Genomic DNA, 23,571 nt, shown 5'->3' with positions numbered 1-23,571 from the left:
TGATCCGTGTTTGCGTTTGCGTTTTAATTTTTATTGCAATATATATTTTATTATCTCTGGCTTTATAACGGCCAGCGATAATATCTCTTGCTTTTGACTGAGGACTACTCAGTAAAATTTGTTTTTTCATGTAATTCACACGAGTATTTCTTTATTCATACTTGAAACCTCGGCTTTAGTTTGTAACTCCGCTGTTCTACATTTTAAATCATTTCAAATTATGAATTAAATGTAAATAGCTAAACAGTAACTAGCCAATATTGGAAAGAGTATCATTCGACGACAGAATGGCCACTTGGGCAAGCATGAAAGGTATTAACATTGAGAATAAAAAGTGACATCAGTCGCCTAATCTTTCCCATGAGATGAAACGATACTTTTAGTATGCAAATATATATATGTGAACGTTAATGCTCTCTTCTGCCATCTTGTGTTGTACATGTAGTACTGTGAAGTGAATGAATGAATACCAACATTAGTAAAAAAAACAAAAACAAACAAAAAAACAACAACCAAACAAACAACCCAAAAAAACCCAAACAAACAAAAACAAAAAAACCGATAGACAGGAATCATCCTTACGTACCATACTGTTTAGAAGAGCTTGATCATTTTTTTCAGGAATTGTTCCGATATAGTTACTATACTAGCGTTGGAAAGGTTCCAGACATATATTGTTTGTGTACATAACCACTTGGGGGCGGTGTTGTACCACTGTTCACCACCGTCATTCCTACCTGTTCTTCTTCACCTGTCTCTTCTTTGTGGGTTTTTATAAAAGTGACAAAGCGCTACTAAAACATCTCTGCTCTCAATCGTCATTGAAAAAGAAAGTCCTACTATTCTTTGTCATTGATTTGCACTGTTGTTTGCTAACTGCGGTTGGTCCGTCTCACTGATTCAATCAATTAGTTAATTTGGGCCTGATTGGGATTAACCACCTGTGTAGTGTTAGCACAGAGTTCACAGAGTTACTGCGGTCTGCCCTAGATAACTAATTACCTGCGCTGTATGTGATGGTGGGGAGCAGTTTATAGGAGGTTAATTGATAGGGTCGGGGTACATGTTTACTGCATTTGTACCAGTGCGGTATAATGTTTGCATTTCTGCTAATCATTCTTGTTGTGTTTTTATTGCAGAAACCCACATACAATAAACACAGACATACACATTCATCCAGAAATGGTAAACAACGGTGATGTACAACCTTCCCTGTGGTCCGTGCCTGTATCTGCAACTGCCTACTTGTGCCTGAATTAAAGATTCTCAAACTGCATTCAACCCCTCATCACTGTGTCCTGACCGGGGGCGAGTGAAGCTGAAACACTGAATCTCCCTCACATACCGCCCTCACACACAACCTCCAGAACAACTAGAATGAAATACGTATAACACTAATACTGCTAACAAAAAGACAGCAAGAACAGGAGATAGAGATTTATTAACAACAATAAAGCAACATTGTATGAAAATAAATAGAACTTTCAAATATTACAAGTGAGACGCTGAGGAATCTTGTAAAATTTCTACCGCTGGCAATGCTTCTTTATTCAAAATGAAAAAATAATAATTTCAAGTAATCTGTTAAACTTGGCACAAAGAGACACTGAACACTACTTTACATGTAATGGCAAGCAGAATCTAAAGCCAACAAATAGTATAACATTATTTTTTGTGATGCAGAAGCTACAGCACAACCTCAAGCAGGGTTGTGTTTGTGATCCTGTAGATGGTTGTGAGGTCTGAAGTCAGGAGATAAACAATGCCCTGTCACTGCTGTACCCTGATAAAAGTGCAGAAGTACGTGGAGCCCTTTTGATCCCATGTTTTCAAAAAATCATGTTATAAAAGAAAATCAGTAATTTTTTAAACAGAAGCTTAAATGTTTAGCATGTTTCAAATAAGTTCAAGCTTCTTCAAACACAATGTAGAGGCACTTAAAACATCTGTAATATTCTCAGCTATAACCATGCAGACAACATAATCGTATTAAGCCATTAAATTAACAAACCCAAGCCAACACCTCACCCACATCAACAAACATTTCGTTCACACTAGTTGTTCAGAATCTTTATCAATTCAATCTAAAGAAAGATTTATTTGCAACAAAGGAACAAATCCCACAGCTAGTTGGCTAGCAAAGAACTGAAAATGGTCCAACATTGAATTAGATGATAACATTATCAACTACCCCCAAAAAATTCTTATTGTCAAATTTCTTTCGTCACAAAATGATGCACTAAATATTTTCTACTTGCGTGTCCTGTGTAGAGTAGCATCCACCACTGTGAGCATAAAGCTTTCAAGGTAACAAGGTCTGATATCAGTAAGTCATTGTGCGTTGTACCCGTAGGTATCAGGTGTCAGATATGTTCAAATATCCAGAGTAAAATGTCAGTGCAAAATGCTGTTGGTGAGGAGAGAAGAGCCAACTTGGCATTCGGGTTCAATCTGTGAGGCGGCGAGTAGAGCGATCAGGGCTGATCAGGAAGTTAGAATTTTCCTGCAAACGCTTCCAGATCGAATGCTGTGTCCAGGAAGCGCTGGAGCTCCGTCTGGTGCGTGTGCTTGTTGCCAGTCGCAGGAGCTGCTGCAGGGTCGCGACCGACATACCTGGAGCACACAGGCACATAAATCACACACTCGTAGAATAGAGGCGGCACAGATATTTACTGAAATCATATATATATATATATGTATATTTGTATATCTGTATACAGCGCCTTGCAAAAGTATTCACCCCCCCTTTGCTTTTATCTATTTTGTTAGATTTCAGCCTGTAATTTAAATGTTTTTCATCTGAATATTTCGTGAGATGGATCTGCACAAAATAATCTAAGTTGGTGAAGTGAAATGAGAAAAAATATATATAAAAGAATAATTTAAAGAAATAAAAAAGTGGAAATTGGCATGTGCATATGTATTCAACCCCTTTGCTATGAAGCCCCTTAAAAAGTGCTGGTGCAATCCATTAACTTCACAAGTCACAGAATTTAGTTCAATGAAGTCCACTTGTGTTCAATCTAAGTGTCACATGATGTGTCAGTGTAAACACACCTTCTCTGAGAGGCCCCACTGGGCTGCAACTCTACTTAGCAAGAAGAATCACATCATCAAGACCAAGGAGCTCTCCAAACAAGTCAGGGACAAAGTTATAGAGAGATACAAGTCAGGACTGGGTTACAAAAAAATATCTACATCTTTGATGATCCCCCGGAGCACCATCAAATCTATAATCGCCAAATGGAAACAACACGGGACCAAAACAAACCTGCCAAGACAGGGCCGACCACCAAAACTCACAGACCGGGCAAAGAGGACATTGATCAGAGAGGCAACACAGAGATCAAAGGTAACCCTGAAGGAGCTGCAGAGTTCTACAGCAAACACTGGTGTGTCTGTCCATAGAACCACAATAAGCCGTACACTCCATAAGAGCTCGGCTTTATGGAAGAGTGGCCAGTGAATACCTGTCAGTGTTAAAAATAAGAAGGCACGTTTTGAATTTGCTAAAAAGCATGTGGACAACCCCCTAAATGTATGGCGGAAGGTGATCTGGTCAGATGAGACTAAAATTGAACTTTTTGGCCACAAAGGGAAATGCTATGTCTGGCAGCAACCCAACACTTCCCATCACCCCAAGAACACTGTCCCCACAGTGAAACATGGTGGTGGCAGCATCATGTTACGGGGATGTTTTGCAGCAGCAGGGACGGGGAAATTGATCCGCATAGAGAGGAAGATGGATGGTGCTAAATACAGGGACATTCTGGAGAAAAAACTGTTTCAGTCCACCTGTGATTTGTGACTGGGACGGAGGTTCACTTTCCAGCAGGACAATGACCCAAAGCACACTGCTAAAGCTACGCATGAATGGTTTAAGGAGAAGAAGTTAAATGTGCTAGAATCATGGCCTAGTCAAAGCCCGGACCTTAATCCGATTGAAAATCTCTGGTTTGACTTTGAAGATTGCCGTTCACAAGCGGAAACCATCCAACTTGGAGGAGCTGGAGAAGTTTTGCCATGAGGAATGGGCAAAAATCCCAGTTGAAAGATGTGGCAAGCTCATAGAGACCTATCAGAAGAGACTTACAGCAGTAATTGCTGCCAGAGGTAGCTCTAAAAAGTACTGACTTCAGGGGGGTGAATACACATGCACATGCCAATTTCCACTTTTTTATTTCTTTAAATTATTCTTTTATATATTTTTTTCTCATTTCACTCCACCAACTTAGATTACTTTGTGCAGATCCATCTCACAAAATATTCAGATGAAAAACATTTAAATTACAGGCTGAAATCTAACAAAATAGATAAAAGCAAAGGGGGGGTGAATACTTTTGCAAGGCGCTGTATATATATATTTGTTTGTTGCAGACTAGGGATGTTAACATGTAATCGATTAATTGTCGATTAAGAATTTAATCGATTAAATTAAATTAGTCGCAATCAATTTAACATTTTTTTTACACGGGTAGTATCAATTAATCGTTAATCACTCAATAAGGTCAATCAACTAACAATTAATGAATCAATCGACAATTTGCATCCCTATGACAGTCAAACTCACCAGATGGGGCGGCTGCGGCTGATGGTTGTGCGGATGCGAGGTTTCACGTAGTCGTAGTAACCCTGGTTCTTGTGCTCCTCCTGGCACCAAACCAGGTCTGCGTTTGGAAATCGATCGGTCTCTGCCTTCACCAGGTCAAACGGGAACGGTGAGAGCTGGAAGGGAAAAAAAATACAAGTTTAGTCCGACTCATGTTGTGCTTAATCATTCCCTTATTTCTTTTTTGTAAACTTAATTTCCTGTTGTAAAACTACATTTCAAATAGAAAAAAAAAGTGTTTACAGTTTTATGAACTTCAGCAGATTACCCAAGTGTTTTGTGTCTTTTCTAAATATGATTTCTATATGTTTTAAAAATAATAATAACATTAATAACTGTATTAAAAAAAAAATATATATATATATTTTTTGATTTTTTATTTTCTAAAGTTATTTTTTCAATATATTTTACTATCTACTTGTCCAGGGTGTCACCCTGCCTTTGCCCCATGACAGCTGGGATAGGCTCTAGCCGACCCCCGCGACCCTGAGTGCAGGAGCAAGCAGGTGTAGAAAATGCATAGATGGATATTTTAACATTTTTGGATTGAACTTGAACACACAGACAAAGCAGCATGATTTCATTTAGAATGAGTAGAGCCCACCTGTTCAATGCGTGCGACAGCTATGGCTTCTTCCATCCCCCTGTTTTTGCGCTCGCGGGTCAGTTCATAGTAGATCTTGCCGGTGCAGAAAATGACTCTCTTCACCTTGTCGGGGCTCTGAGCTGCGGGGCCGCTCTCAGGGATCACACGCTGGAAGTCTGTGCCTGCGGAATAAAACAAAAAGGGTTTTGCACCTGTGCCAGGATTTGCCTTTTTGCTTTTCCTCTGTCGATGTGTACCTGGCAGCATGCTGTCAAAGCTGGACTTGGCCTCAGGGTGGCGCAGCAGCGATTTGGGAGTGAATATTATCAGCTGGAGTTAAAAAAGAAAAAAAGAAAAAAGAAGAGTTTTTAGTGTTTAGTCACTTGCGGCGCAACACGCTGAGTCACATTCTTCCACTGCCTCGTAGCTCTTACAGGCTTCCTGAAAGGCAGCAGGATCTGCCTGCGCAGAACGTGGAAGTAGTTGGCCGGTGTAGAGCAGTTGACGACGATCCAGTTGCAGTCGTAAAGCTGACGGACGGCAAACTCCTCAGGAATTTTCTGAGAGGAGGAAGGGAAATTCTTGCATTTTTACAGGAATTCAGTGACATCAGCAAATTGACAGCAAGTTGAAATGAAGCATGTCTGACACACGCTGCCCGGAAACGTGATGCAAACTGATTTTGATATGATTTTTTCAAAATGGGCCATTTCAAAAAAATTTTTTGGCTTTCTCTGAATTATTTGAAATATAATAAATGTAAGCGCTGGCTACTCTCATTGTTTGAAGAGACATGTAAGCTGCTGTTTGGCAATTCAACTCAACTTCTTTACATTACAGGAAGTTGTAGGCATGCACACTTTACAGTGACATGATAATGTGAAACTAAATTTAGAAGTGCTGTTAGGCCATGTGCATTTGTTGTTCTCGTAAAAAGATGTGGGAAGTCCTGCCTGACTGCCTTGCATGTTGAATATTTGCCAAATCAACGTGGTGAACTGCCAAGACAGCTTGGTGATCAGGTAAAACCTGAAGGACAATCAGATGGCACTTCAAGGTCTCTAAGTATTTTAATTTCGCTTTGACTTCTTGCAGTCACTTTATCTGTCAGTCAGACTGATGTCTGATAAAATTCAGGACGAAAAGAACAGTCTGGAAAGAAACTGTAATCTGGACATGCAATTCGCATTTAAGGAGAGCATAAACTACAATTTTCTTTTTCTACTACGCTCGTAAAACGCACTAGGCGGAATATTCACATGTCTCATAGACACAAACATCCTGTATAATACACCCAATGACAATGCTCAATTATTCACAATAACAAAAAAATATTGTTTCTAATCCAACGGCTCCAGAAACCAAAAATAAACAATATGGAACAATGACGCAATTAGCCCATTAGCACTACTGGCCAGCGCTAGTTTTTACTTTAGGTTTTGCTCTGTGCTCGTTGTGTTTAATTTTATCCGACAGCTCATAGACAGTACCAGTAGAGTAACACTATCTGTATTTAATTAGATGAATATTCAGTAGCTCACGAGTCCTGTGAAAAAATTGAAAGTGAAATTGAAAGACACTTTATTGAAATGATTTGCTTTGGTCTGTTTTTCATCCAGAAACTTACAGGAAACACGTCTGGGTCGTCGTTGCACATCTGCAGAAATCTTTCAGGCCGCGCAGACGAGTGCTCCGGACCCTGAGAGGAGAGACAAAGGTCATTAAAGGTCATCACGGACGGTTTCCGAGAGCTCCGAGAGTAGTTAATGTCACTCAGGTGAAGAATGAGGGCGGGTGCAGTTTCCCAACCGCATACCATTCCCTCCATGCCGTGCGGCAGCAGCAGGACGATCCCGTTCTGTCTGACCCACTTGGCCTGACCCGAGCTGATGAACTGGTCGATGATGCACTGGGCCGTGTTGTTGAAGTCACCAAACTGGGCCTCCCACAGCACCAGTGCGTTGGGGCTGGCCATGGCGAAACCCAGCTCGAAACCTGCACGCAAAGATTTTAGGGTTTAAAATAAAACAGTTGTTGAGCGCGTTCCCCATCTTTACCGCTGCACAACGTCCATGAAGATGGCGAATGCGCTAAACACACGTGTCAGTCATATGTAAGACTGCGCGAAGAAGTAAAGTCTAGAAGTAAAGTCTGGCGATACGCTTCAGTTACCTAGCACTCCGTACTCGGACAGGGAGCTGTTGCACACGGTGTAAGGAGCCTGGCCGGGAGAGACGTGGTTTATGGGGATGCAGATCCTCTTGTCGACGTTCTGGTCGTGAAGCACGTGGTGCCGGTGGCTGCGAGGTCAAAGTGAAGGCAACAACGCAACAAACCCGTTAAGACTCGATCGACGACGTGAAACGTTCCTTTCAAATAATGACACAGTGGAGGGAGGAGAACGCATTAGCTAAGCCAAAAATAGAGGTGGGAAGTAACGAAGTACTCAGTACAAATACTTTGTTACTGTCGTTTTTTCAGGTATCTGTACTTTAAGTATTTCTTTTTGGGACTACTATTTATTTTTGCTCCCTACATTTATACACAAATATCTGTACTTTCTACTTCTTAAATTGGAAACAACATGCTGGTTACTCTTGTGTTCACTTGAGTTCACTAGTTAATGTGCCTTGAAGGTGAGCTATTTGAACTGTGCTGTAACCTAGTTCAATATGAAAAAGGATCAAAAGAGGATAGAGGGAGATTATTTTCCAGTACATTTTCAGTACAGAGAGAAATAAACATGTTGAAAATAACCATGATTTTGTTACTCCATCCAATAATAGCTAATAATAACTATTACTGATTGTGCTGCAGTTGAAAAATAAAAAAAACACAGTCTTGATTAAGTCTCATTAAGACCTCTGACCGTCAGTTTAGTCCAGATTATTCTGTTGCAACCTTCACTTTTTCCGTGCTTTTACTCAAGTGCAAAACATGACTACTGTGACCTCTGGACAAAAGACACCACCGAGGAAGAAACGACTTGACGAGAACTTTCAGGACCATTTCAGAGAGATGAAACGGTCGCCAAGCGTCTGTCGCTCGCGTTCAAATACCTGAACGTGCCCCTTTCCACGTCCTGGCCGCTGAGCCGGATGTGAATCCCGTCGCTGAGCAGCGAGCCGAAGGCCATGTACTCGCCGAGGGCCCAGTCGCAGAGGCGCTGACTCACCATGTTGGCCCGCCCCTTCAGGATGCGACTCAAACCTGCGAGAAAAGGTAGGGAGACCTTCAGCCTCGGCGGCGACTTGGAGAAGTGGAAAAAAACGGAAGGGAGGGCGGCGCACCTCCATGGATGGTGAAGTCCTCCACCGGCACCGAGGCGGCGACGTTCCCAATGTGGACGAGCTGCTCCTCACTGATGCCGGTCGACGGGCAGCTCATGTTCTTAGGCTGTCCGTCCAGAGTGAAAAACTCTGGAAAACACACACACAAGCGTGCACACGCAAAACGTGAAGCCGAAAGCGCGCGCGGTGGCGAACATTTAGGACTGCATTCATGCACTAAGCGCTGGTTAGGGTGGTACCGGGCCACGGCGAGTCGAGCCAGTGTTTAATGTGAAGGATCTTCTCGTCCTTGGAGCGAACGTAAGCTTCCTCGCAGATTTTATCGTAGCGAGCAACTTCTTTCTGGAGGAGATAAGTCTGGTTAGCGAGACAAATTTGAAAAACAAAACAAAAAAACAACTTTTTTGTTACTTCTTTTAGATCCATCTGTTCGATGGTTATATTTTATATCAACAGCAAAAATAAAAATACATTATTTTCATTCAGCAGTATGATGTCCAGTACTGTAGCAGCACTTTACTGACAAACCTGCCCATTTAAGTGAGAATGAAACTGCACTTCCACTTGAACGCGAGTCCTCACTCTCTCTATGAACTCTCTACTTCTACACTGTTGGCTCTCACCTCGTACTCCTGCGTCGTGACCACTCCCTCTGCCACGACCTTCTCTGCGTACTTGCTCAGGACACTCTTCTGCTTCTTGATCTGCTTGTACATCAGCGGCTGCGTGAACATGGGCTCGTCCATCTCGTTGTGGCCGTTGCGTCGGTAGCACACCTTGCGCGAGGAGGGGGAGGAGGAGGAGGAGGAGGAGGAGGGGGAGGAGGAGGAAGGGATTTCAGAGGAAGTTGAGGCATCCAACGACTTCTTCTTTCGCGCAACTCACAAGGTCCACCACGACGTCTTTGTGAAAGGTGTTCCTCCACTCGGCTGCCACCTTGCACACGTACATCACGGCCTCCGGGTTGTCTGCGTTCACGTGGAAGATGGGAGCGTTGACCACCCTCGCCACGTCGGTGGGGTAGGGGGACGAGCGCGCCATCCTGGGGTCTGTGGTGAAACCGATCTGTGTTGATAGTGCGACAGGTTGGTTTCGTTTACGTCTGCACCATTAGTCAAACACACACAAAGTACTGTTTTTTCGGTGCACAATTAATTAAAAACAACACAAGTCCATGCGTCGGAAAAAGTAACTGTAAATACTTGGGTACAATTATCAATGATCTTAATACTGAAATGCTGTGCCAAAAAGGCCAGCAGCGCCTGTATTGCTTGAGGAAGCTGGCCAGGTTTCATGTCAATAATACTTTGATTAAAATGTTTGTCATTTCTTTCTCTGTCATATGCTGGTATGGTAGATAAGAACTCCCCAGGGCAAGTTATCAAGGTGGCCTCTAGGCTAGCAGGCATCCAGTTCGATAGCATGGTCCAAATCTTTAGCAGGCAGGTGCATAGGAAAGTTCTGACCATCCGGCCTTTGCCTGTGTGTCCCCTCGGGCCGCAAAAAATAGATATAAATTCTCCTCTGCGCCTACTTCCATTCAAGCACTGAATGGCTCAAAGTAGTAAAGATGCGCAACGTCTACTCTATCGCTGTCTGGATTGGCCAATGCACTGTGTGAGACTGCACTCTATTTGACCTAATGCACTATATGGAGCACTATACTCTTAACAGTTTAAATGAGGAGGTTTAGTCTTTATGGTAGAGTGCTATTTATATTTATCGTATTCTGTTTATATAGATCACGCTTTATATCTATATCACGATCTATACGATCTATATTTGTGATGGGTGATTGAGTCATTGAGTGTTTTTTATGTTTTACTTTGTGGGGTCCTATGAGCTGCAACCCAATTTGCCCTTTGGGACATGAAATAAACTGAAGTGAACTGACGTAGTACAACATCAGTAGTTCTGGCCGCCCTGCACAAGGAGACAGTGTTATAATGACAAACAGTGGGCGGCAGGGTCCCGAGAGAAAATAATGACACACAACTTCACTGGACACACTGATGAAAATGTTCTTCTTCGACCAAAGGCGGTGAACATCGTGCAATACACAACAACAGAGGCAACATTTTATGCTGTTTTGTTCACACTGAATTGCTGCCACCTTGAAAACAAACCCAGTTTGCATGTTTCAATATGAAATGCCTGGTCCAATGTAGTGTTTGCAGAAGGTGAATACAGCAAATTCCCCATGCTTGATGAACGTGGCACCGCTTGAAAAGTCCAACCCTAACTTCTTTCGCTTGAATTGTTCCTCATAGAGCGTGCGCTAAAACACACAATACTGCATGTCAGCCCTGAAGGGCTGATAGACGTCTTCCTGATGAGTGATGTGACATCCAGCCACGTGTTTATCCAACACTTTGAGGCCCACAGCAAACTTGTTCTTATATTATTATTTATTAAAACTGAGCATGCTTGCAGACAGAGAGCTCAATGTGCTCTCTTCTCTGCGGCTATTTTACCACCCACATGGACTGCAATATTAAGAATAGATGTGAAAATGTCTATAATATGGGACTTTTAAGACAGATGAGATCGTGAAACTGTACCTGGTTGTTGACCACCACGTGTATAGTGCCGTGTGTGGTGTAGGACGGCAGGTTGGACAGGTGGAACGTCTCATAAACGATACCCTGGCCCGCAAATGCAGCATCGCCGTGCAGCAAGATAGACATCACCTGTGGAATCATTCATTATTTCACAGACCTTGTACAAACACAAACATGTTTTCACTTTGTGCAAAAAAACAAAACAAAAAAAAGCCTCACACCTTGTCTCCTTGAGTGTCTCCGCAATAGAACTGCTCTGCTTTGGTCTTCCCCTGCACCACTGGGTCCACTGCTTCCAGATGGGAGGGGTTGGCCATCAGTGACATGGTGACGTACTTGTCGCTGACTCGGTTGATCCTCCTGTGATACATTCCCAAGTGATATTTCACATCACCAGAGCCCTGAGAGCAAAGGAACAAACACAAAGTTAAATCCAGAGCCAAGGAAAAAAATTCAATATGCCAAAATTGAACATGACTCCCCATGATTGGGGTATAATTTTCAAACCTCATCTGCAGCCTCCAGTTTGGAGTCGAATTGGCAGAAAATCTGTTCCAACTCCTTCCGGATCACGTTAGCCAGCACGTTCAGCCTCCCTCTGGGAAGAGGACAAAGATGCAAGAGGACGTTTAGAGACATTTCAGCCTCATACACAACATGGGGTTCCAGCAGGGGCTGAATATGAACAGTATATATTTGTGTGTTAAAAAACAAATAAACAATTAAATCAAATTATTATTATTATCATTATCATTATCATTATTATTATTATTATAAGTGGTAGTAGTAATAATATTGATAATAATATTATTATTATTATTACTACTATGTATATATATATATATATATATATATATATATATATAAATATATATATATATATACATATATATATATATATATATATATATATATATATATATATATATATATATATATATATATATATGTACACACACACACACACACACACACACACACACACACACACACATATATATATACATATATATAAAATCAGCTGCGTTAATCATATTAATTCAGTTGACACTAACGTTCTAATCAACTTTCTTCAGAACACCAAGGGTTAACAAGCTTTAAAACAGCTCGCTGGCAGGTGCTGCTAATCCCACTAATTAAGGGCTCAGCAGCCAATCAGAGCTCTCCAGACTTTGCTGCTCAGTCTGGAGCAGGGCAGAAAGCAAAGAGCACAACCCTGCTCTGAGCACCCAACCTCTGGGCTTCCAGCAGGGGCTGAATATGAACAATATATATTTGTGTGTTGAAAAACAAATAAACAATTAAATCAAATTATTATATATATATATGTATATATATATATATATATATATATATATATATATATATATATATATATATATATATATATATATACATATATATATATATGTATATGTATATATATATATATATATATATATATATATATATATATATATATATATATATATATATATATATATATATGTATATATAGATATATGTATACACACACATCATCTGCGTTAATCATATTAATTCAATTGACTTCATGCATTTGTGTGAAAACACTAACGTTCTAATCAACCTTCTTCAGTACGCGAAGGGTTAACAAGCTTTAAAACAGCTAGCTCGCAGGTGTTGGAATCCCACTAATTAAGGGCCATGCAGCTCAGCAGCCAATCAGAGCTCTCCTGGCTTCGCCGCATACTCTTAGCAACTCTGCAGGAGTACTATGACAGGTCGGAAAAAAATTCCCAGTTTGCTGGTTTATTTATTACATTGTCCTGTCAATTTGGGATTTCAATAGCAACTTTTATAAGACAAAAATTTCCCTTCTAATTACATCTTCTTTTTTTCTTTTTTTCTTTTTTTAAATGTGAACAAGTGCCATTTATTACAGCTTATAAAAAATATTTTTGATAATGAAATTGACATATCTGTTGTCCACTTAATACAGAGAGGGGATTTTAGGGGGTATTCTGGATGAAAAGCATTAAATTGCCCTTAATAATCAATGCTAGTCTTAACGGTCTTAACTTTGTTGGTTAAAAACCTTATCCTGAAACTTTGTGTTTTCCAAAATTTGAGTGAATGTATAGTATGGTAATACCATCTAGTGTTCAGAAATGCTTTCTTTGTGTTAATATGTTGGCTACAAATGCCGGTTTTTACTTTGTGTTTTTTTTACTCGGTCCTTACAATGCAGCAAGTACAAGAATGTCTGTGTGTAAACACTGTAAAGCGGCTCACTACCTGTGTGGCATCCCCATGATCACACTCTCCACGCCGCTCTTGCTGGACAGGTCAATGATGGTCTTGAGGGCCGGGATGAGCGACTCGCAGCCTTCCAGGCCGAATCGCTTCTCCGACGACCACTTCCTCTGGAGGAACTCCTCGAACCTGTGGGACGTCCAAAGCCCTTTGTTGTTTTTTTTGTTTTTTTTTACATGGCGACCTGCCGCAGCGTGTTGAGGAACGCTACAGACCTCGTGGACCGGATCATTCGGCCCAGCAGGGTCCTCTTCTCCTCGGGGCTGAACTGCATGATGCCCGGCGTCTCGAACTTCTGCCTGATCCACTTGCACTGCTGCACATCGTTGATGAACATGAACTCCACGCCAATGTGCTGACAGTAGGCGGCCTGAAGGAGAAGGGGAAAAAAAGGGACAATCCGTAGGTTAAATATAAGGTGATGAGTGTGTTGAAAAACATTTTTACAACTCACTAGTAGCCTTAGGCTGCCTTAAATGAGGACAGGTGCACTGGTCTGTGCCAGTGTGGACTTTAACCCTTGTAGCTTTCACAGCTCTCACAAGCCTCATTTATAAGGCACAATTAATTACTTTTGACAACGTTTAACTTATTAAAAAGCTTCAAGTGACTTGGAATGATTTTCTTTTGAGCTTTTCTCTCTTCCGCCTTCACTCTACTCAACAGTGGAACAGCCATCGATTTAAATCTGGAGAGTCCAGAATTAAAGATGTGTTCCTTCCTTATTCCGGCTTTCACTAAAACATGGGGTAATCCGTCAGCCGTCAGCTCTTATCTTTAACCCGCTGACCCAATTCAAAGTGTGTTTACCTCAAGGCGGCGTATAATCTCCCTCAGAGGCAAAGAGCTTTCGCCGCCGCCAATGAAAGTGGTGGTGGGCAGCCGGAATACTTTGTCCAGGTGGGACTCCGTCAGCCCGTAGAAACCTGATGAAACGGGGGGGGGGAGCGGCAGCAAACAAGCGCAGGCAAGCACAGCCAGGTCAAAGTTCGAGTGGGGGAAAAAGGAAGAGTACAAAAGCACAGGACAGGTCAAAGTCAAATATTTACAAAAATATGTCAATCAAGATCTTACAGCACGAAAAACACACAACTTGAAAGGGTGAGAAAGACCTTTTTTTAAGACTGAAAAAAATGATGATGAGAGATTACCAGACTTTAGCATGAGTCGGGGGAAATGTGAAAGCATCCGGGGTTGTTCCTGTCTTCCAAGACTTTACCGCTTATTAAGACAGTGCAAGCAAGCTCTTTTGCAAGGGCTTCCAGGCAGACAATCAACATGTTCCCTAAAACAGCCGGCAAATGGCACTCGACGTCATATATCTTCCACCCACTTGCAAAATGAAGAAAGTTACACAGCTTCGATCTTCAAGATTTGCAATGACGCCCCTTTGTATTGCAGATTCATCCAAGCTTGTGCAACACCAGATTAAAACCACCTCTGCTTAGTAATGCGCTTTGTTAGTGCAGAATGTGCAGCTTTCTTTTTTCGACAAAATAAATCCAAATGTCATCTGGACACTTGAAAAGTTTCCTCTTGATATCTTCATAGTACCACAATACTTGTGGCTGCTATAATTCTACGGAACTCTTGAAAGAATATTTTATCTCCGATGATGTGAGAAAACCAAAGATAGCGCTTTGTTGTTGGTCACCATAAAGGTAAGTGTCTTAGGATTTGATACCTTATCTAGTACAAGTACTGATTAGAATAGATTCTGAACACGGATCTATGTCATTGTGTGATTTCTGCACTGGTGTCACAGCTCAAACAGGAGGGTGAGATCTACGCTGATCAATTGAGAACGTGTAAATAATTAAGACCATTGTTTTGGTCAAGAATGACTCGTTCGAAAGGCTAAAATTTGTTTGCATTTAACAGGAAGTTTGATCAAGAGTGTAAAATGTTTGGTTGGGTGAAAACCAGCCGGTGTGCAAAAGCAGCCGTTCAGTCAGTTGGTCAAGCATGTCAGATGCTCCAGTGGCAGCGAGCAGAAGTATTGACCAGGGAAGGGGCCGCGTCTATGAGTGTGTTTGCACACCTCCATCAGCGAATTAGTGCCGGGTGTTGTGCTGAGGATGGGGTGTTTTCAATCCAATACGCCAGAGTCAGCGCTCTGTCTTACATAATGGATCTTTTGGCGTCTTCCTCTGCGTAACAATCGAACGACAGTAAGTCAAATCGTTTTTTTTTTGTTTTTTTTAAGAAAATAGGACTCGGCGGTTCAAAGCAGAGGCAGGATGATCTGGCGCGGCGTCGACACCCCTGCCCCTGTGCTATCTAACCACAGCAACATTCTAATGAAGCGCTGACAAGATAAGCGAGGATGAGTGTCCTGTTTGACCCATCTGGCAGCCGAGCAAAGGTTGGCTGGAGCCGAGAGATGCACAAGAAGAACCCAAGAGAACCAAGCATGGCCACGACAAGCCCCCCCCTAACCCCCGGGCCCAGAGAGGAGATGAAACCCAATACAGACAAAACAATTGTGCAACGGAATCACGTGACATCAGGAGCCAACCAGACTGAATGTAGGTCAAAGGGTATTTTCAACAAGAAGAGCAAGGTTTGGAGTTTACCTTGGCTGCCGGCTGATGAGGATGTTTTTTTAAGGTAAAAAGAAACAAATGGAGAACATGAGAGGTATCACATTGAGCGTTTCTTCTTTGCTGTTATAGATTAATATGATGGACTATAGTGACTCTTTGTACCATGGCTGTGAACCTCAGCTCTGTTCAGGACAAAGCAGAGCAGGATGAAAGTGAACAATGCAGCAATATAGCCACGCAAACAGCCCATTGCACCTCGCAACAATTGTCTGCTTTCAAACTATGAGGCCCTACCTGACGTACCACACAAAGGCTATTTTAGTGCAGGCTCGCCACCGGCGAAACGCAAACACGCACGCAGGACAACTCATCCAAACTGTATGTTTTTTTATCTGAAAGATTCAACAGCAGCTTATGGCAAGAAAAACATTGTTTTTTATGACCGTTGACCTGAACTGAAGTAATGGCTAAACCTGCTTATCACCTTAGACTGGCGGAGGTCTGGGAGGTGAATAACATTGATTATCATGTTACAATAACACATGACGACGGAAACTGAGCGCCTATGGGTTACAGCCAACAAACAGATCACGAATCAGGTCCCTAGAAAATCTACTTTACAATTTATGGGACCTACAGGATCAGCTACTAACATCTTTGCTGCAAGATAACAACGCTCACACGGACAGAACTCTTAAGAGGATATGTCTATTTTGAGGTTTGTGTACAATAAGGCTCGCTCTAGTCAAATAAGTAGCTGCAACACAGCCCGTCGTTATGTAATTGTAAATGTGGCGATGTAATAATGGGTCGCTGTTTTTTCCTACAGTCATTGCGCAGTAATGGCAGGTCCGAATGTCACAAAACAAAAATAAACAATAAGAGAGGTGGCGCGTCAAGAGCCACCCCAACAAGCAGATTTCAGTGCCAAACACAAGTGAGAAGAGAAAAACAAACACAGGTGTTTTCCTGTTGTGCTGACACAAATTCACCCCGGACCAAAGAATGGATTCTCTAAATGAAAGGTGCAGAAAATATTGTTATACAACATCTTTTTTTCATTGTTGATATTGAAATATGTTTAAGTTTTTTCTTTTATGAAGTGCTGATCATTAAGAAATGAGATGATGTGTAATCGATAAAAGAGAGCAAACAAGAACGTAAGAAAGAAACAGAAGGTCTCAAATGTTCAAGAGGGGGGAAAAAAAAAACATGGTCCAAAAACACAGAATCAGAGGTGAAACCGAAACTGAAATAAACAGAATCGTGTGTCTCACCAACATTCTGGAAACCAACAGTGCACGGTGCATCGTCAAAGTCCACGCAGCTGATTTCCAGCGGATCCAACTTTGCAATGTGATGCCCGCGCACCTGCACACAGTGCAAAGCAATTTACGCAGTAAGTGTGTGACAAGTTCAAAACTTTGGCTTAGAGTTGACACTGTTGTCAGTGATGTGCTGGCTGATTTTTACTGTCTGTCATGAGACTCTGAGGAAAAGTGAGGTTGCAGAACCTACTGCAACAACTGCAACACAGTGGAAAAATTAGTTATTTTATATATATGTATATATGTATATATGTATATATATATACATATATATGTATATATATATATATATATATATATATATATATGTGTGTGTGTGTGTGTGTGTGTGTGTGTGTGTGTTGTATGTGTGTGTGTGTGTGTATATATATATATATGGATATATATATATATATATATATATATATATATATATTTATATATATATTTATATATATATATATATATATATAAAAATATATATATATATTAACTAAAGAACAAAATTATAGCTATAATAAGAAAAAATTTAACACTATAATAAGAAATAACTATGGAAGATACAAACACAACAATATACAAATACATTCCAGGATGTATATGAATACCGGAACTGCAAATTTGTCAAGCAAATGTGTGCAGTGTGTGCAAAGTGACAAGAATTTCTTGTCCAACACCATTTTACCGTGAAACACATTTTATTACCCATTTATTACGATCTCTTCTTCTACCACTTCCTTTCTTGGAAATCTCAAATTTGTTTTAAAAGCAACCAAATAAAACAAAAGAAAAAAAATGTTTTCACCTGGTAAGCTCGAATTAGCGACTGCACCGCTAAATGATCCGCCACCAGCTTCTCCACGTCGGGCTTGGCCCCGGCCAGTTTCTGAACAGAGGTCAGTGCCAGAGAAGAACCCTGGAGGGCTAGAGGACTCTGGTAGGCGGCGCCGGGAGGGACCCCGGCATTAGTGTTGCGAAAAAATGCGTCCCACGACTGTTAGGGCAGAACAAGAAAACAAATCAGTCACATTTTTAAAATCAGACTTTAAAAAAAATGAAGAATCTCGCTATAAATATGATGCGATCCAACACTAAGAAGCACAAGTGGAAAATGTTTTTTTTTTTTCACAGGCATTTAAACACTGAACCAGAGCCCAGTACCTAGTGCCAGTCCATTCGCACAAAAGCAAATGTGGCTAATTGCAGGTGTACATTCATGTTCCACAATAGCGGCCCTTTATTTTCGGACTACAGCAACCCGCTGGAAGTATGTCAGAACAATCGAGCGAGCTCGGTGTGCTGTTTGCAACCTCACTTCTCACTACTTCCACACTTTTTAGAGCGCCGCTGTGCTAGGATTCTGCCAGCATTTGCGATCGACAACGTGATTTGTTTCCAAATGCAAAGACAGTTCAAGATCAAATAATTCCCCTAATTTTTTTAAATCAATGTGCAAATGGAAAATAGGACACTTGTAATTTTGGTTTAGTGACCATAAGGCAGTGTTGTATCCTTTACTGCACACACGTGAAACCACGTCACAAATGAAGGAATTAGTGTAACTTACATTAAATCAGCTTCATATTTCTATCACAGTAATAAAATCTGATGCTGGCAGCAGACTTTCTGCAGCAGGGCAATCTAATGTCTTGTAACTTGCAGCAGGCAAGCGAGAAGAGAGAGCTTTTATCCAGCGACACGCAGCGCACGGCTACGGGTTGAACATTCTTGCCCGCTTCCATCATCGTTTCTTGCGGCTCCTTTGCTGAAGCTCCGCCCATCGATGAGTGACAGATGGGAAGTGGAAGTGATGGGAAGAGATGCCGCGCAAAATCTTGCCACTCTTCCAAACACGTTCCAAAGTGCAACAGCCAAAGCTCGACAGACTTTGGCCGTTGACATTGGAACAATCATGAGCATATCTCTCCAAGATAAGCTCTCGGTCATAGCAATTGTCGTTTTACTGAAATGTATAGTCGTCCACCATGAGATCTTTAAGAAAAAAAGCAGACCTTTGACAGAACTGAACACTGGAACATTTGACAAGCTCAGCCGTTTCAGGATTCTTATTTAAATGGAGAGGTAGCCACAAGTCAAAGCCAAAATGAGTCAAAGGGAAGTCAAAAAGATAGAAGCTGCAACACTTAGTGTCTCAGTAAACAATCTCAGGATGAACAGTTCACAGTGTGGCTGGCTTCCCCAAAGTCACTTTCCAATCACTGCCAGAGTCGAGTTTGTCAAAACTGCACAAAACCTTTTTCATTTATTTGTAGCAGCTCTGTATCTGGGTTTGCTTTAACAATCTTGGTTTAGGTTTAAGACCATTCCGGAACAATTTAAAACAAATATCATGGACCAGAATATTTTAACATATTTTTTATGCAGTGTTTCTTCAACAATGTGGGGGGATTCTGTGATGGACCAAGTATTTTTCTTTTTGTTGACCAGTTTGTCCTGTTCTCAGCAGCTCTTGCAAGTGAGGTTAAATCAAGGTCAGCTCCGCACAGCTACGATGAAAATGTCTAAAGACAGTTTACCCTGAAACCAAGAAGCTAATATAGCCAAAAGCAACACAGAGTGTAGAAGACACTGGATTAGAAGGTAAATTCCTCCTGAATCTTATTGATTGCTTTCAACAAACAACTAAATCTCCGGGATTCTAGACTACAATGACCTAGATGGCTGAGAACCTTCACTGACTCTGGGGTTAAATGTGAACAGGCACAACCGCAACTACCTACAAGTTGCTATTGTGTCCCCACCATCAAATTCAGATGACGCGTAAGTCTTATTAAAATATTCCACACACTCAGCGAGGACAGTCTGAAAGTGTGTACTATCGACCGCGCTGCTCTCCCTGACACTCACTTCTCCCCCTCCCCCCCAAAAAAATTGATGGCTGCCGTCCTGTTCAAACATGCGAAAGCAAACAATCACAGTTTTGACAGCATTTACAGTATCGCATTAACTTTGCCCTACTTTACAGATACAGATGCATGCATTGGGGGTGAGGGACCTTTTTTTCTGCCTATGTGGAGGATGCAGTCAGAGCAAAGGGGACAAAACATTGCGGACGGCCTTCGGCTTGGACATGAAAGTGTTGTGTGGAGCAGAACCGAAGCTGTTTTTTTGTGTTTTTTTTGACAGTTTTCAAATGGCATACAGTACCTTGTGGACATTCTTCGGGTCCTCCAGCCAGGCATAGTACATCTCCTCCAAGTAGTTGGAGCTAGTCCCGTTCAGAAAAGGCTCAGCAGTCACAGATGAGTTCAAGTGCCTCGCCGGCTGCAACGTCCTTAAGCCGCTTTCAACCGAGAACAGTCTCGGCTGCGATAAGGTCTTGGCTGGGTGCGGCGCAGCCGTCAAAGGCCTCAGCCTTGCATATGTAGTCCTTAAGCGATGCATGTCTGCGGACGAGCAGCGCTGTTCCGCGCAGGGACCCTCGAGGCTCCTGGGTTGATGTAGGTGCTCCTTCTCTTCACTTCCTGCTGAACCAGTGGGGCCGGCTTTCTCCGCAGCACAAACAACCCTGTTTGGTGTAAAACTAGATCTTACTGTCTTTATATATATATATATTTTTTTTTAAATGACATTCCTTTATTTAACCTTAGTGACATCCTTAACTGCCTGTAGTCAGTTACACTATAATCATCAATATTTAGCATTTCGAGCAACGTTTCTTCTTCATGGTTTATTTCCTGAGAGCCACAGCATCTCTTTCTCGTGCCATGAAAAAAAAAAAAACTGGCCTATTCAATTGAACATTACACAAATTCTCTTCCACAAAGAGAAACATAGAATTTAAGTGCCAATTTGATGCCATTATTTCAACATTGTGTAGGTTTTATTGTTTAGCATCAGTTTAGTAACATCGCTATTACCATCCATGAATTTTGTCCGTCCAGATGCTCACTTACGGTCATCGATTCTACCTTTACCAAGAGTGACTCGGCTTGCTTGACGACAGTTAAGTCTTTGTTTGGGTAGGATGGTCTCTGAGGCACTGAGGAAATGTCTTCTGAGAGAAAGCAGCTGTTAAACTGTTCATCTTCAGGCAGTTGTGATGGTGGTGGGGTTGCTGAGACAGCAGCGCTAACGTGACACGTGCAAAACCAAAGAAACAATCCAGCAGTAATCTGTGGCAAAATGTTTTTTTCACACTGTACCGACTGATTCATTTATTTATTCTTCTACACAGACTGCACATTATCACCCCCATCAAAGGTCGCTCAATGTCCTTTCCTTGTTTATTTTCATATGACTCAACCATGTTAGAACAGCATTGAACCACGACAACCGTGACAATAAGCAAATTATCCAAAAAGCAAAGGGGGTGTGACGCATGTTAGGCGTCTTAAGTGCACTTTGCAACATTTTGGAAATGTCATAACGCAACAATAGCAAATCTTTTGGGATTATCTCTGCCTCCCTTGGGCACTTATTATTACTTAAAAACATTTGAGTGCAGAAGTTGTTAACATCTGCTGTTTAGTCTCCTGCTTTGCATTATCTGCTTACTGTGGTTATCTGCTTTTTTTTTTTTTTTTTTTTTTTTAAAGAGGGTGGGGTTTGTGGTCCAAACGTGTATAACGAAGAAAAATCTTCAAAGCCAAGTTCCAAACGACTTTATTGTCTGAGTTGTAGGATTGCGTGAACGGACTTTGAAGGCGCACACACACCGGCTCGGCTGAACGCCGGCTTACTGCGATAGTGCAGAGTCAGACGTCGCAATTTGTATGTTCCACCCTTTGTCACTGTTTCAGAAGGAATGAAACCTTTGACCCCAGCAAAAGACCGCCGAGCCAGTCTGAGGAACTTTAATAAAGGTGCAACCTGCCGACTTGGAACGCGGGGCGTGAACTGGGGTTGTCTTGCAAAGCGAAATTCTACCAAACTGCGCCGGCAATACAGCACAACATAAGTTCTTTACTACTTTAAAGGTTAACAATTAAAGGTACACATTTTTTTTGGAACAAAAATGTTGGAATTACAAAACATTACCCGAGATCCTTATTATACACATAAAGCCGCGCCTGACAATCGCGTGATAGAGAAAGAAACACAAACAAAAGTACCGCCTCCCCAACAGACTAACTCGCTGTCTTGAAAACTTCAGCGGAAGCGTTACAAATTTTTGAAAGTGTAGTCCCCCCCTTGTTTCTCCTCCTTACCTGTTCCGCGGACTTGTCGGAGCTCGCGCTGCTCTCCTCAGCCTCCTGGCCTCGAGAAATGAAGAAGCACGCTCAGCACTGTGCGTCTCGTGCGGCGCCGCTCGTGAGCTGAGCTGGCTGCGGTGTGTGTGCTCGCGCCCAGCCAGCAGAGAGGGGCTCGCACGCGTTATCAGCGATCGCGTCATCGCAGATTGTGGGGTTGCATCAGCAGGCGAGGACGCCGTATACAACCGTGGCATATATTCCCGCCCGAGTGTTTATATTTCCTATGGCATCGCTGGAGTGGCATAAGTAAAAAAAACAAACAAACAAACAAAAAAAAAAGTAAAGAAAGAATTAAATGAATGTGTAAATTTAAAGAGTGATAGATGAAATACATAAAAAAAACAAAAACCCGAGGATTAAATAAAAATAATAAATGAAAAAAATACATATTAAAAAAAAAAATATAGCGCTTGCCCTGAAAAGACAAAACATAATAGCTTATAGTTTACAACGTGGTTAAAAACAAAACAAAATTAACAAAAAACACAAACCAAACTTTGTGATTGTCGTTGAACGTGCAGATATGTCAACGATCTGTCTGTTTACTGTATTTCCAGACTTTTGTCATATTTTTCATGTCAGTTTGCCTTTTGTCTTTTTTATGGCAATGTAATATTGACCAGAGACTTCCACTGTTTGTTTTCACTAATCACTTAAAAGTTTACTAGACACACCCACTAAGATGATAAGAGACATCGACGTAAACACGTGTTCGAGCCGGAGTTTACGTTTCTGAGCAGCAGTGAAGTGAGCAACCATGCTAAAGGAGAACCAAGAGCAAAGTGTTCCATTGAGGGGTTAAATGCACCAATGGTAGTCCCCTAAGTACCTCATTACTAATGTCTGGATGTTCATGAGGAAGTAAATGTAAATGTATGTATTGCATTTCAGACATACATTCACATTAAAGAGTTGCTAGCATGCTAGCTGAGGAAATAACCACATTTTCTGGCTTCAATTCACAGCCTAAACGTCACAAAAACGTTTCACCCTTTACAAGTCTACAACTAATTTCAAAAAAAGCCTCCCAAAATTCTGTATAGGTACAACCCAGAGAGGCTTTATGATAGGTTAGAACAAACAGCTGTCCAAACTGTTTAGCCTCGCCATCCTCAACGCACAACGACTAATTACTACATCTCTACCACGGAAGAACAACTGGGCAGTAAATGTCAACCTTTG

The 23,571-nt window shown here is 41.6% G+C and overlaps 2 protein-coding genes across 6 annotated transcripts in view; both read right to left on the bottom strand.

The window, feature by feature from the left end:
* Window positions 1–1,427: 1,427 nt before the first annotated feature.
* Window positions 1,428–22,544, bottom strand: ogdhb (oxoglutarate dehydrogenase b). Of its 5 annotated transcripts, XM_076029647.1 has the most exons (24): window positions 22,345–22,476; window positions 21,091–21,188; window positions 20,342–20,702; window positions 17,979–18,167; window positions 17,144–17,237; window positions 14,131–14,246; window positions 13,536–13,690; window positions 13,303–13,449; window positions 11,554–11,644; window positions 11,268–11,447; window positions 11,047–11,175; window positions 9,371–9,550; window positions 9,109–9,261; window positions 8,725–8,827; window positions 8,486–8,614; window positions 8,255–8,405; window positions 7,368–7,495; window positions 7,012–7,190; window positions 6,823–6,894; window positions 5,630–5,755; window positions 5,453–5,525; window positions 5,214–5,377; window positions 4,571–4,725; window positions 1,428–2,613 (listed from the first exon to the last, which is right to left on the bottom strand). In XM_076029647.1, the coding sequence occupies exons 3-24, from the start codon at window positions 20,576–20,578 to the stop codon at window positions 2,493–2,495; spliced, it is 3,072 nt and encodes a 1,023-aa protein (XP_075885762.1). In that variant the 5' UTR covers window positions 20,579–20,702; window positions 21,091–21,188; window positions 22,345–22,476; the 3' UTR covers window positions 1,428–2,492. The 5 variants fall into 5 exon arrangements, with proteins under 5 accessions (XP_075885762.1, XP_075885757.1, XP_075885759.1 ...); XM_076029642.1 differs by lacking the exon at window positions 21,091–21,188 and having other exon boundaries at window positions 22,345–22,544; XM_076029644.1 differs by having other exon boundaries at window positions 20,342–21,205; window positions 22,345–22,472.
* nudcd3 (NudC domain containing 3) overlaps window positions 13,955–23,571 on the bottom strand; it is a 57,586-nt gene continuing 47,969 nt past the window's right edge. Inside the window, exon 7 of the mRNA XM_076029661.1 lies at window positions 13,955–13,968. The gene's annotated coding sequence lies outside the window, so the exon portion shown is untranslated. The remainder of the gene's footprint in view (window positions 13,969–23,571) is intronic.

Source organism: Nelusetta ayraudi, unplaced genomic scaffold (genome assembly GCF_046127955.1).
Source record: "Nelusetta ayraudi isolate G7.1 ecotype Tasmania unplaced genomic scaffold, CSIRO-AGI_Nayr_v1 ptg000026l, whole genome shotgun sequence".
In the NCBI taxonomy this organism is placed as follows: domain Eukaryota; kingdom Metazoa; phylum Chordata; class Actinopteri; order Tetraodontiformes; family Monacanthidae; genus Nelusetta; species Nelusetta ayraudi.
The sequence above is the reverse complement of the archived record's forward strand: the minus strand, read 5'-3'. Positions and strand labels throughout refer to the sequence as shown.